The 13,165-nt window shown below is 38.2% G+C and overlaps 1 protein-coding gene across 2 annotated transcripts in view; it reads right to left on the reverse strand.

The window, feature by feature from the left end:
* Positions 1 to 1,899: 1,899 nt before the first annotated feature.
* The window catches only part of LOC131795727 (polycystin-2-like protein 2), a 15,597-nt gene continuing 4,331 nt past the window's right edge, over positions 1,900 to 13,165 (reverse strand). Inside the window, exons 2-9 of one of the 2 annotated variants that reach the window (XR_010717506.1) lie at positions 10,647 to 11,250; positions 10,366 to 10,523; positions 9,550 to 9,675; positions 9,092 to 9,277; positions 8,577 to 8,825; positions 7,470 to 8,204; positions 6,942 to 7,175; positions 6,255 to 6,577 (exon numbers count right to left, since the gene is read on the reverse strand). Coding sequence is in view for 1 of the 2 variants with exons in the window: in XM_066167026.1 (XP_066023123.1) it covers positions 2,314 to 3,968; positions 4,437 to 4,605; positions 5,325 to 6,233 (2,733 nt within the window). In the remaining variant the exon portion in view is untranslated. Of the gene's footprint in view, positions 3,969 to 4,436; positions 4,606 to 5,324; positions 6,578 to 6,941; positions 7,176 to 7,469; positions 8,205 to 8,576; positions 8,826 to 9,091; positions 9,278 to 9,549; positions 9,676 to 10,365; positions 10,524 to 10,646; positions 11,251 to 13,165 lie in introns of those variants that run through there. The other variant, XM_066167026.1, reaches the window with a different exon arrangement.

Here is a 13,165-nt window from a genome sequence, read left to right on the forward strand (position 1 = left end):
CTCCCCTTGCTAAAGATGTTGAATGTACCCCAATCACACCTTATTTTTTAACAATTTTGCTCGCCAAAATTCTTTTTTACAATTCCTTACTGTGCGTTTTGTTTTATTAGCCACACAGGCACGATGTAGAACCCCGATGCCAGATACTAAGCAAGGCAGGCTTCTAACTATGACAACGTACCTTGTACCCGTCACCCGACCTTTGTGTCCATTTACGCTCCAACCGTTGATAAGACTCGCAAATGAATATTTTATACTTTGCATCGACTAACGGTCCAGAAAAGACTTCAAAATGTTCAGCAGGCTTTAGAATCGGTGGTGAATTAAGTTGCTACAGTCGAGAAGATTGATGGTCACTTCAAATCATAATGGCATTAGTGTAACCTCTAACTTAAATGTTCTTTGGTATGCATGCAACCGCTGGTCATTGAGAGTGGCGACTTAGATTGCAAGTCGAGGAAACTGATATTGCAATTTTTAAATACGGGCCTCGTGAAAACAACAACAATGAAAAAAGCTATACACAAAAAACGTTGATGATACTTAGCGATCCCTTCCTCGTAAAATTTTACTGTTTTCGCGTTTTGCGTCCCGAAACTTCTGTAAATTCAAATAATAAAAAGCCGTTTTCTAGGTAAATAGCAAACCCTTACACGATTTTGTTTGTACAGTAAACATTGCGATCAGTACTACGAAGTTCCAGTTCAACTACCTTCTCTTTCCTAAATTGATTTTTATTCCAGCGTTGAGAAAGCTCGTATTAGCTACAAAAAATGTTATACCGACAAAGCCCTCTTACGTGTTCAACGGAAAGGACATGAGGGGCTTCTGATGAATGTTTACCTCAGTAATTTAGACCTTTTTAATTAATTTCCATATCGCAGGAGGTCAACAAGCATCCAGCTTGCTTGTTAAAGCCACCGAAAGTTTAAATACCCTTTAGGTTTCATGTAACTTTTATGGCTCTTTATTTGGCGAAGTTTTGAACCGGTGGAATTATTCAACTCTGTGCATTGGAAGTAATATGCAGCCAAAATGACCAGCACTCGAACAACATTGAACATGTACTTGCTGCAAACTTATGTAGAATACTTATTTTATAAATATATTTGAATATAATCCTTACGCTTGGATTGTTGATGTTAGAGCATGGCTATATACATCTTTCCCCGATGCTTGTCGAACAAAGCATTGCTTTTAGCGTCCCCTCTGTACGCAACATTTATAAGGGGCAGTTTTAGACATCACTACGCGGTTTAACCAGCAAACCGCCCGAATAAACAAGTTTCAGTTGGTTTTACGCGTACCTGACAACCAAGAACGTGCTTGCAAAAGCTAATTGGGGAAAATGTGACTGAGATGCTATCGCTTATGCAGGAAGCGCCATCTAGCTTACCACGGACGTGAAGGGTTTGGCCATGGTCGCGGCCCACTGCGTTTGAGCCCTTTGTTGACATCAATGAAATCAATTAATTTTTGGAGCTCGCGTGAAATGCTCCTTATTGAGATCAGTCATTATCAATCGTTTGGCGGGAGGGGGGATCCCATGGTTTTAAGGGCACACAGGTGGGGGATCAGTCGTCACCAATGGAGTGAGTCAATACGCTTGATACCAGCAGAATTTTAATCCTACATACATACATACATACATGACTTTACTTCCGTTCTAAATTTTAGAGTAGCATAGTGGTCCTAATTTCTCTGAATAAAGAAACTGTCTAAGTAAGTAAATGGGTAAGTCTTATTCATGGAAAACAATTATTCCATTTCATAATTATATTTCAATAAATGAAACCAATCAAATATATTAAATAAGATAAGTAAAGGCTTCTTGTTGCTAAACAGTAAAATGATCAATAGTCTCAAATACAATTTTAAAATCTTTAAAGTCATTGAGGCTCGAACATATTCGTCTGAATCGTTCCATCTTTTTGCAGTAGAATGCATATAACTGACGGATTATATAACATAACAATACTTAACTTCCTTCGTGTAACTCTATTTCAAATGATATGAAGCAGTTCATATTTTTTGCCGTTGAATACGAGCCATATTTATATACAATCAATAGGCTCCAAAGAAAAAGTGTATATAGGTTCTTCCTCTGAGATCAGCTATAAAAAAATGTAAAAAAAATGACTTTCTAAGTTTTTATCCTCTTTTTGTTATTTGCCACAATGCTACGAAACGCTGGGGAATTCCTGCTATTTCTTTGTGTGTGCGAGATGATTTATGCTTAACGATCTATTTTTCACAATGATTTCGATGAAGTACTTTACTTCATTTCACCTTTTCTTTTTACTCTCTCTCTACTTAGTAGAGATAGACCTCTGCTGTTCTTAATAAGTAATCGAATTCTTCGTCTTCTGCTGTGAACCCTGAAACAATACTCCCCAGCCGCTGTAACAGGTCATGCTCTCTCTTACGTAATTTACGGAGGGAAGACTCGACGACATCCTCTTGAAATCTTACTTTCTTTTTTTCTCTACGTTTGCTGCAGTCTTCATTGCTTTCACCTTTCAAAGATTTTAACATGTTGCTTATCCTGTCGAACAATGCTTGTCTTCTTGTGCTACATTGCTGTTTATCTATTGTTTCTCTGGATCTTTTCTTCCTCCAAGCCATGATAGCTTGACTTATTAAATCAAAGTTAAGATTGGAACTGTTCGTGGGGTAAAGGCCAATGTTTCCTGATTCTTTGTCCTTCACTTCTGCCGACGTTTTGGAGGTTCTCGACTGTTTCAAATTGTTACTGATTGCATTGAAAAATTCTTTTCTTTCTTTTGAGCTCGAACAACGGTTCTCATCGATAAGATCATACAGCTCACTTTCGCTCACATAGTTCTTAGCATCCAAAAGAGCATCGTTGATTATGCCGATAAAGATGTTCATACAGAGAATAGTGAGCGTGAAGAGAATTAAGAAGGCGAATATTTTGGCGTATATGGTATTAGCCTGTGCTAATTCATTGATTGGTCGAGCTTTCACTCGACCAAGAGTTAGCTCGAGTTGGAAATAGGCTCCTTTTAGCACCGAAGAGTAGGTCTCAGATACACAGCCAAACATCAAGACACCGAAGTGCAAAAATGCCACAAAGAAAATGGATAAAACGATGATAAAGGATGACAAAGATCGTGCAGATATCTTCAATGTTGTGGAGAATAGAGCAACATAGTTGTTGAAGCGAATGATTCGCAATAGCTTGGTGGTGACGATGAAAGTGAGAATACCCAGTACGACATTTTCTACTTCTTGGCAAGTGATAGCTTCTTGGAAACTTAGATTTGCATAAATGTTTTTATGCAGTTTGCCCATGGTTGAAATGGCTTTACTTTGTCGTATTATGTACATCACCACAGCAATCAGAGAAAAAAGAATCTGGAATACCTCGACCCAATTCCAGATAGACTTGAAATATCGAGAACGATGATTGTAAAGTCTGAAAATTTCCCTTCCAAAATACAAAAAAACGAATACAATGTACAGAAGCAAGGAAATCAAATAAAACTGATGTGAGGGCGTGTCCGTAGAATCGAGTGAAAGAACATGAGTTTGCATGGAGGCTGCTTTCAGTCCAGATGCATCAACTTCATAGAAGTATGTGGCAACCCCTAAAATATTCACCGACGGATTATATGTGGAAAACTCTGCCAGGACAACTCTGGTTTGCCTGTCAAGCCAACCGTTGTTTTGTAAATTTGTTACTATGCTGAAGCCCGTAAGGTTATCATACCCGAGGTCTGCTACAAATCCTCCTCCATCATAAAAGGAGAACTGTCCCCACCTGGGTCTAGTGTCGGTTTCCTCGGCATGTTGATATCGCCATGGCTTCGGGCAAAGTTGTAATAACTCGTCATTCCTCACAGTACTGTCGACAGGCCTCCAGCCTGGTTTGTTGTAGGCGGTCTTGTCTTCGTTCTTTGTCGAGTATCCCTTGAAACACATATAGTTTAGGACTTTACATTTCGCTGAAAGTTGGAACAAAGGATCATAATCAGGAAGTTTGTTTTGGTATTCATTTCACTCAGCGGTTTGTCACATTTCGTACTTTTTTAATTTAAATATGGACACCTCTGTTATAGAGAATTAAAGTTGTTTTAGAAGCCTTCAAAGTAGCATTTGCTTAAAGAGGAAAGGAGAGCCGTCGTCAAAACCTAAATTTAATTACCGTTCATAAAAAAAACGCAGCTACCTAAACACTCGTCTCGATAATTGTTAGAATGGTCAGGAGTCGAGGAAATTGTTACCGGTGCATGTTAAAAATTTTTGTCTTCAAGAATTTCAAAAAAACTTATTGTTTGCTCAACATTTAGGTTTGATCGCTTCTCTGTCAGACTAAATTATCTATGTATAACCATACAATAAAAAATGACGTGTGTGGGTAAATAGCCTTTTCACTGAAATGTAAAAAGTAATAAAAATGGAAAAAAACTTACTCGTTTTCACTCTGAGTTGCCTTACTCGAGCCATTCCGACGAGAAGAGATTGTTTATTACCGATATAAATTGTTTGCTCATCCCTTTGACCGTTGTACCATCTGCCGGAAAACACTCCTGGGATGAAAACACGCTGTAACCAGCTCCAGTACATTGTATTGTTTGTCACCTGAATTAATACAAGATCATTGGGTCAAATAAATAAAATAAAATTCAAAAAAACTATATGTATATACATATATATATATATATATAGAAGGCCGAAACAGTACTGTCTGCAGTTAGTTATATATATATATATATATATATATATATATATATATATAGATAAGTGAATTGTCATCATTTAACCAACGTAACGAAGTCGTATCTTCATGCCGTCACAGCTGAACAAAGCATCTTAAGTTACCGCCACATTTATTACGTACATTTTAAAGTATATCTACGATGGTTACAAATATTCGTTCCATTAAAGCGAGTTACTATTTATGGGCGTGTCTTAGACTATTATTCTCACTTGCTTATTTTCATTGCACCCGTCCCCTCAAATATTATGTTTGCCGCTTTCTGGTTTTCTGCTATGGCAGAATTGAATGCCAATCTCTTCATGGGATTATATATCTATCGCTTGGAATTTCTTTCCATTCCTAAATTTGGGTCTCGCGCACTAACATATCTCTTGTACGCTGTTTCTAAAGGGATATTCCTCCTAAAAATATCCATTACAAGAGCAGAAAATGCCTTAGTCATTTCTTGAAGAGACCAGCAAAGTAAAATTTTCCTTTATATATTTGATTTTGAATCTCCATGGAAATAAAAAATCATAAGATAAATTAAACACGCGAATTTCAGCAATGAATTTATCATAATCAAATAATGTTTACTCACTTTGCCAAAGTTTGGTAGTCCATCTCGGATTGATTTCGTCATCAAGTACCGATGGTCATTTCTGTTTCCATAGCATACTGCCATAAGCAAGAAAACGAAGACCAAGTATAAACCCAACTCTGTGAAATAACGTGTCAGGTTCTGTTTCTTAGCTTGTCGTCTCCTCATCTCTTCCACCTCTGATAATTGCAGTGCCCAAAAATGTTTCTTAAAGTACCCAGATTTAACTTGCTGAGGGCTTTCGCAGGCGTGTACTTTTGATTTCTTCGCCTTTATCTTAAAAATGGCCGCGAATGTTAAAGCTGTGAAGAACACCTTTACTGGTTCCTTGATTGTTACGTCCTGCGCGAATGAGATAAGCATCGAAGACAGCCACTGTTCACTGACACTCTTTTCCCAAACTAGACTGTAGAAAATTGAAAACGCAGCTGAAACAGTACAAGAAAAAAACAACAAACACCAAGCCATACCAGAGATCAGGGTACCTTTAAGACAATAGTCATTGTTCGTGGAAGACTTTCCAGCTCCTTTCTGAAACAGAAACACTGTAAAAATGTTTATGGGTGTCACAAAAAGTGCGCTTTCAATTCCAGTTACCACTTGTCTCCACGACATTTTCAGCGGTCCGACTTGGATAGGCTGTTCATATTTGCCCTCTAACTTGTAGAACATCGCGTTAGCAAACATAGATGTCAAAAGCACTGAGAGGCAGCAAGACAGCCGCTGTACTCTTGTAAAGCGGCTTTTTCTCAGCTTGGCTGCTACTGAAATCCAAATATGCGACTCCGCAAGGCCTCTTCGCCAACGTCTTGCAACTTCATTGCCAAAATCCAAATTATTTGAGGTCTGGTCGATTACTCGCTCGATGCGCCCATCTCCGCGCTCAAGAGCAAACCACTGATTGGCCATGAATTTCCACGACTGCTTAGATTGTACGTCCCGAATCAGGATTTCTTCTAGGTACCACGAGGGACTCCAAAATTATCATGTCCAATCTGCACTCCTTGAATCGCACCAAGTGATTTGTTAACATAAAGTACAAAAACGTCTGAATTACCTCGTGAGAATAACGTATTCACTGCACCAGGTTCTTCTTGGCTAAGCTGAAGAATGCCACTCTTTCCATCAGAACCGTAAATCTCCAAAGCAACATGAGCAGTCGTGCCCGAGTTTTTCCAAGCCCCTGAAGTAATCACTATATTATATTCATAGGTGCAGCTTGAAGATGATGGAAGTTGGATCGGTAATTCCCTCTAAAAAAAAGAGATAAAGCTGATTTATATTCTTAATTCTTTTTTTTTTTTGTTCCATTCCAAAAACTTCATTTTTTAAAGCCTTTTTTTTTCCTTAACACTTTAACTCCCAGGGGTGATCAACATGCAACTTCTCCCAAAAATATCCGTACATTATCTAGGTAACAGGTCATGAGAATACTCAAAATTATCAGGTAGATTTTGTTATCTTGATCAATTATCAAATTGTCATGACTTATTTGCAAAAAAATGTATAGCAACCGGAGGGAGATTTCACAGCAAGATCATGGGAGTGAAGTGGTTAAACTGGAGAGCATGCTCCGTTAAAACAACAATCCTAAGCAAAATCTGACTCTACACTCACATTTTTCGCGTCTTCCTCGTCGAATTTCCTTACGATAATAATCACAGTCACATAACATAATAGAATCACCGCAATAACCACAATAACTGCGATATTTCCAGTTTCTGATAACTGTTGGAACTCGACTAAAACCTTGTCGAAGTCAATGGGATTCGGTTCAACTAAGAGACTTCCCCCAAATGACGTCAAGTGGCTACAGCTACAGTTTAAAAATCCATCTGATTCTGCTAAAACCTGAAATTATAAAGGCAAGGAAGATCTTAATGATAAAAATTATCATTTTGGCTGTCACCATAAATCACACCGCATCTTTTTTGTTTTAAGGCGCTTCTATACCACGGCTGGCTATCAAATCGATTCGACTTTTGTCTGAAAATGTTCTCTAATCAAAGATTAGCCTGAATTCAATGATAAGCTTAATGAGTGAAGATTATTGCAGTACCACAGCACTTTTACAAACATTACTTAGGAAAGCTCAAATTAGATAGAAAAGATTGCGTTGAAAACCTTTATTTAATTTTCACTTACTCGGCAACCAGATGATATTCACTTGTCAAGTGTTTCTGACCAGTAAACGCAACTACCCAAGGTCACCTTTAGAGTGTAGTTCTGGTCTGTTGTGGAATCATAAACTGGCATCACAGGGACATTTTCACTCTGGGGTGGGGTGGGTGGTGGATCTTTGACTTCGACGCAGGAGCGCTTCCTTCGCCTTCCACCAAGACAAGATCTCTCCTCCCTTGTGTGAGATAAGTTCACTGTGGCATTATAATTTTTTAAGCCGAGTAAGTATTTCCCAGGACGCTCAGCCAGAACTTGTATTGGCGCATGTGGATTCAAGAAGCAGACCGTTTGTCCGTCCCTTTTGTCATGTGTGCCTATCATCCAAACACACTTTTCGTCATGAGAGATAGTAGCATTGAGGTCGTAGTTTTGAGTTGTCGGTCGCTGACCAAAACGCATATAGACAAACAGATGTACGGTTGGATCTTGAGGTTTGATTTCCAGCATCAGCAGGGTGTTTTCATACTTGACGTTTATCTCGTGGAAACGTAGATCATTGTTCTTTGTGAAATACCATGACTTTTCTGAAGCAGAGATTTTCTGAAGTTTTAAAGGCGTAACGATAACAATGTCTTCCGTGAGATTTGATACTTTAATAAGCTCGCTGTCGTTGTTTTTCAACTGCAGGGTTACAACATCAGAGCCAACTCGTTCCTTGGTGCCGTCCCAAGTGTAAGGGTTGAAAGAAAATGAGAGCATCTAAAAGAGAAATAATTAAGAATTTTGCTTGTTTGTTTTTGTGGACTGCTATAATTGAACACGTAAACAGGGTACTCCGTCTTACTCTTAATCAGAAGTTATCATAAGCTGGGTTCAAATAAAACTGAAATTATATTTAGAAAAAAACGAAGAATATATAACATTCATTTGGTCACTTCGGTCACATGATTCGATTCTCTTTTGCTGCCCAAGTGCCAGAGTTGAACACGTCAAAGGCAAAGCAAGAAATATGATTGCTGGAGGTAATAAGCAACCTGTAAGGTGTCTAATTTGTGATTTTAACTTGACTGGTGCCGGTATCTGCTGAAAAAAACTTGGATTGAAATTTGCCTGAAGGACAGGAATACTTACCTGAACATCTACAAAGCTTGTTTTGTTTACTCCAGCGAGTAACAATTGGCTCTTGGACGGTAAGATAAACCGACCTTTTCCTGCTCTTACTTCCAGTCCTGAAAGTCTTTGGAGGCTACATCTTCCGAGTGTCATGGAGAGCTGTCCTGCAATGAATGGTATCGTTTTTTCATCAGGTAATGTCAATGCCAACAAGGAGTCTGCAACTTTCTCGAGGGCCTTCATTGAAATCTTCACTAATAGTTCACCCTGTAGAAATTGCATAAATAAACATATAATAAATTATAAGCAAATTATGGATTTTCGAAAGCTTAAAGCAAACATACATACAAACAACCATAAAAGGTTCAAAGTCTGAATGAAGAAGGGAGTAACGGTTAAGTTAACTGCAATTTGCAATGGACCATTTGCCAATGAATAAAGTCTAATGATTATGCTTGCATGTATAATTACGTTTTTAAGGGTCTGTTTAATTCGTAGACTCTTGGACATCACCTAAATGTACGTTAAAGTACCTGTTGTTGAAAACTTGACTTGGAGTCTTCTGATGCAGTCACCGCAGCTGCCTTCAACACGGTATTAAGACATGAAGCCAAGTTTTCTGCCGATTGCCTTGTCAGTGATATGTCTGCTACGTCTCGTTTCTGGGCGATAGACCATAGGAGTGACGTCACTGAACTGATAGCAGATAAGGAGAAATTCTGTGGAGTGCAAATGAATATAAATGAAGCTACATATGCTTAATTTCAGATTTCTTTCCATTGACCTGTGTAGAAATAATTTGTGGCGAATTATTTAAAGTTAGTACAAAATTATAGATTGCTTGATTTGATAACACAATAGTTGCTTGTTTGTTTCCGTTTTCTTCTCCTTTGCTGTTGTTTCTGTAGCCTTTCTTGCTAAATAGTATCATGGTATAAAAACTTGGCGTAACAACCAAGGCTCTTCCAGCCCCAATCAGTACTTCACTTACCAGAGACTGGTGGGGCACTTCCTCCAGAGCCTGAAGAGCAGAACCGATAACCGAAGATTTTTGGAGGAGGTCTGAGACTGTTTTTGCTTCCAAGGGCGAAATGTTTTCAAGGATGTAGTTCATAACCTTGAACAACGATAAAGCTTAATGTTATTTAAGCCAATAGAGAAATAGGCAAACAGACTGTGTCTCTCATATTAGGCTCGTTCCAAAGATGATACATCTAAAGGCATACTTAAACTCAACGTATCAGGTTCCCCAATGATATTGCTAGTTAAAACCCATCAAAATGATAAATTTGCAAGCACATGATTGATTCGCATGCATCAAAACACCAAAAATGTCCAACCTGAAATAATGGATTGTCCGGTGATTTCCGCTCTTGAAATAAAATTTGAAGCCTCATTTTCAAGACGTTGTAAGTCTTCGTTTGAGATTTAATTCAAGGCTCTAGAGCGTTTTTACTCGTCACAACGGAAGACGTAATTGTTTGCTCACACAATCAACCCGCGAGAATAATGGAGAGTGAATATCTAACGTGGTAGCCACGACTCTCGCGTAGTAACGATATTTAACACACAAGCCTTCATTTTTCTCAAAAATATGTTCATATATTTAGTGTATTATATTTGTCTGTTCTTCGAAAGTTGATTTATTATTATTATTATCATTATTATATATTTTAATACAAATTCTTTATTATCTTCTTTTTTTTTTGCATGTTTGGCTCTCGGTAAACTCTTTACTTTTCGGGTACGATCATAATGAACTAGTTTTGTTTCACTTTTTAAGTAACAAGTTGCGTTTTAAATCTACCTTGTATCTCTCCTGAAAACCCATTGAGGTTTCTTGTAAACTGATAGCAGGAAAGAGTTTGCTATTAGCGCTGCTTCTGTCAGGTTTCCGATCTCGATGAATTTCTGAAATGTACTGTTCTTTGCCATTAGAAGGTTTGTGTTCTGAGATGGCTTGATCTGCAAAAGTCAAAAGCAGGTATCTATAACTGTAACTAATTTATTACTAATAGGGACCAAAAGAAATTAACATATTCTCACATCCTTTCTTGCTAGACATTAAATTAATGGTTAGCGACGTACCTGAACTGTCAAAGAGATTGGGGAAGTAGAAATTCCGAAATTGTCAGTCACAGTAGCGATAACTTTGACAGTAAAATTATCTGTATTGTTCCCAGGCGGTATCCAAGAGGTACTTATGTTGTTGTTAACGCCACGATATAGTACATTGTACAGACCATTCTTTAGCCTGTACTGAAACAGGTAGGACAGAGGGGTGTTGTCACTTTCCCAGTTGCTACAGCTCAGATTGAAATCAGTCTTCAGTGAGATGCCGCTTGGCGGAGAGATCGAGCAGTTGCCCCCTGTTGGAGGTATTGCTATAGAATAATCGTAAGCATTCGTTCTCCTTAAAACGTCCGTAATTGTTATGAATAGTGCCAAGCGGTACTTATTTCCACCAGTAAGGGAACCTCCTTTGATAACAATGTCACTTGAATTCAGCGGTGTACTTGTGACGAGTCGTAAATTATGTGTTCTTTGCCAAGTAAAGGAGGTGTTTCGCTTGAACTGCTGGTAGAGCCTCCACTCATAGGATGATATTTTAGAGCACTGTAATCCGCGGCATTGTGACTTGATACTAAGTTTGACTAAGGGACTCACTTTAAGTTGACAGTTAAAGAAACATCTAAAATGAAGCAAAAAGATTATACAAACAGTCAATGAAGAAGGGGTTTTGAACTTCCGTTGTCTGATGAGATCATATAATTAAGAAGAACAGCTGTTGCAGTGGCTGCAATTTAACATTGATATGAACAACTGCTAATGAAGTAGCTGCAACAATACTAATAACCAAAACGACAATATAAACAATAACATTATCATTAACAGCAACAACAAAGTATATAGAACAAAGGAAACAGAAACAACGAAAGATAACAAAACTAGAAACAAAACAGGTAGAATGGGACAACAAAAGCAACAGTAGCTAAAATAAAGATAAAGACCAAGGTCGAGAACAAATATAGGTATTAAGAGGGTGTCTCTGTAAGAGCGGTCCGGTCGATTTTGCTTGAGACACGGATTTCGCTCGTTTTTCGTGTGTTGTAAGACATTCATGTACCTATACTAAAACCACAATCAGTTTGATCGGATCTCTTTATTTTTCAGAGTTTTACGGAAATTAAATTTCACTCGAGCGAAGGCTTGTCGTGACACTTTTCAAGACTTTAATTTCATACAACTTTGGAGGACAATTTACAAAAAACTACGAAACTCAGCAAAAAACAAATACCACAGCCATGTATATTTACTCTATCTTATCTATCGAGGCGACTTTCGTAAACATCACGTTTCAATCAAGGAAACAGGAAGATTTGAATGACACCTTATCGGTTCGCCTAAATCAAACACGCCAAAACCGATCAAATTCAAGGTAAATTTTTGAAAAAGTGAGGCGTTCTTAACTGATCCAACTAACATAGCTAGGAAGTAGGTGCCATAGAAAAGGTAACTACAGAAAAAAACTTTGCGGCCCGACCTTTACGAGAACTTTATAGCTCCGTGAACTTACCTAATTTTCGGCAATCTCCAAGTTTGGCCGCCATTTTGATGGACTTGTCAACATGAAGCGTAACCGATATAAATCAAGCAGGTAAATCTAAAACCGTTAGAAATACATACGAAAGCAATTCAAATGAACTTTACTTTCAATTCAAGCGGCAAAATTTGAAATTGTTCGTTAAACTTACCATCCCCATGCGACCATTTATTCCAACAATTCAAACATTACAACTTTCTGAATTCCCCTCGTCGATTCCACCGCAAGAAATAACCTGTGCCACCCAAGCTTCGACTCGAATATGAAGCACGAATCAAGTAACATAACTGCTTCATCTTCGCGGCAATATCACGCTGGTATTTTGATTTTCCGATCGACAAGAAAGGTGATCAGGAATCGATCGGTTTGTTTACCTCGTAAACGTGACCGCTGACCAGCCGCTAAGTGAAACCAGCATAGCGCGGGGTGGGGTGGTTGGCGGGCTTATCGTCATAAGATATTCGAATAAATGCTCAAAAAGCTCTAGGACTATCAGTCTAAACAGTGAAGGCATGCTTCGTGGTACAGACAACTTTTATTTTATTCTCATAACTTTCTCCTTTAGATTAGAACTGGTGTTAATTAATAGAGTTATCAATATATTTTTAACCGGGTACCCATATAACCTTTTTGCTTGTCATCAGTGGTATAAAATAAAATGTCTTTTCCACCAGAACCTTTTATTTATGCCCCATTGCACGGAATGAACACTGTACTTAGAGTGTTTGCTCTAAGTAATTTTTTCTGTTCCCAAGAATGTATGCAAAGTGATAGAGATTTGAATCATTCTGCTGACACGTTCTTTTAAGTTATGGCGCGTGTAGGTTTTTTCTATCAAAAGTCGCGCGTGCAACACACCGGAATTGAAAATTCGTCGTAAAATCGCACGAACCTTAGAATGAGTGTAGGCAACTTTGACTTCTGGCGAGATTAAGTGGATGGTTCAAAGGACCCCCTGAGATTTTTTTCAGGACTATAACTGAGATTTGTTAATAACTATGAT

Source organism: Pocillopora verrucosa, chromosome 5 (genome assembly GCF_036669915.1).
Source record: "Pocillopora verrucosa isolate sample1 chromosome 5, ASM3666991v2, whole genome shotgun sequence".
Taxonomy (NCBI): domain Eukaryota; kingdom Metazoa; phylum Cnidaria; class Anthozoa; order Scleractinia; family Pocilloporidae; genus Pocillopora; species Pocillopora verrucosa.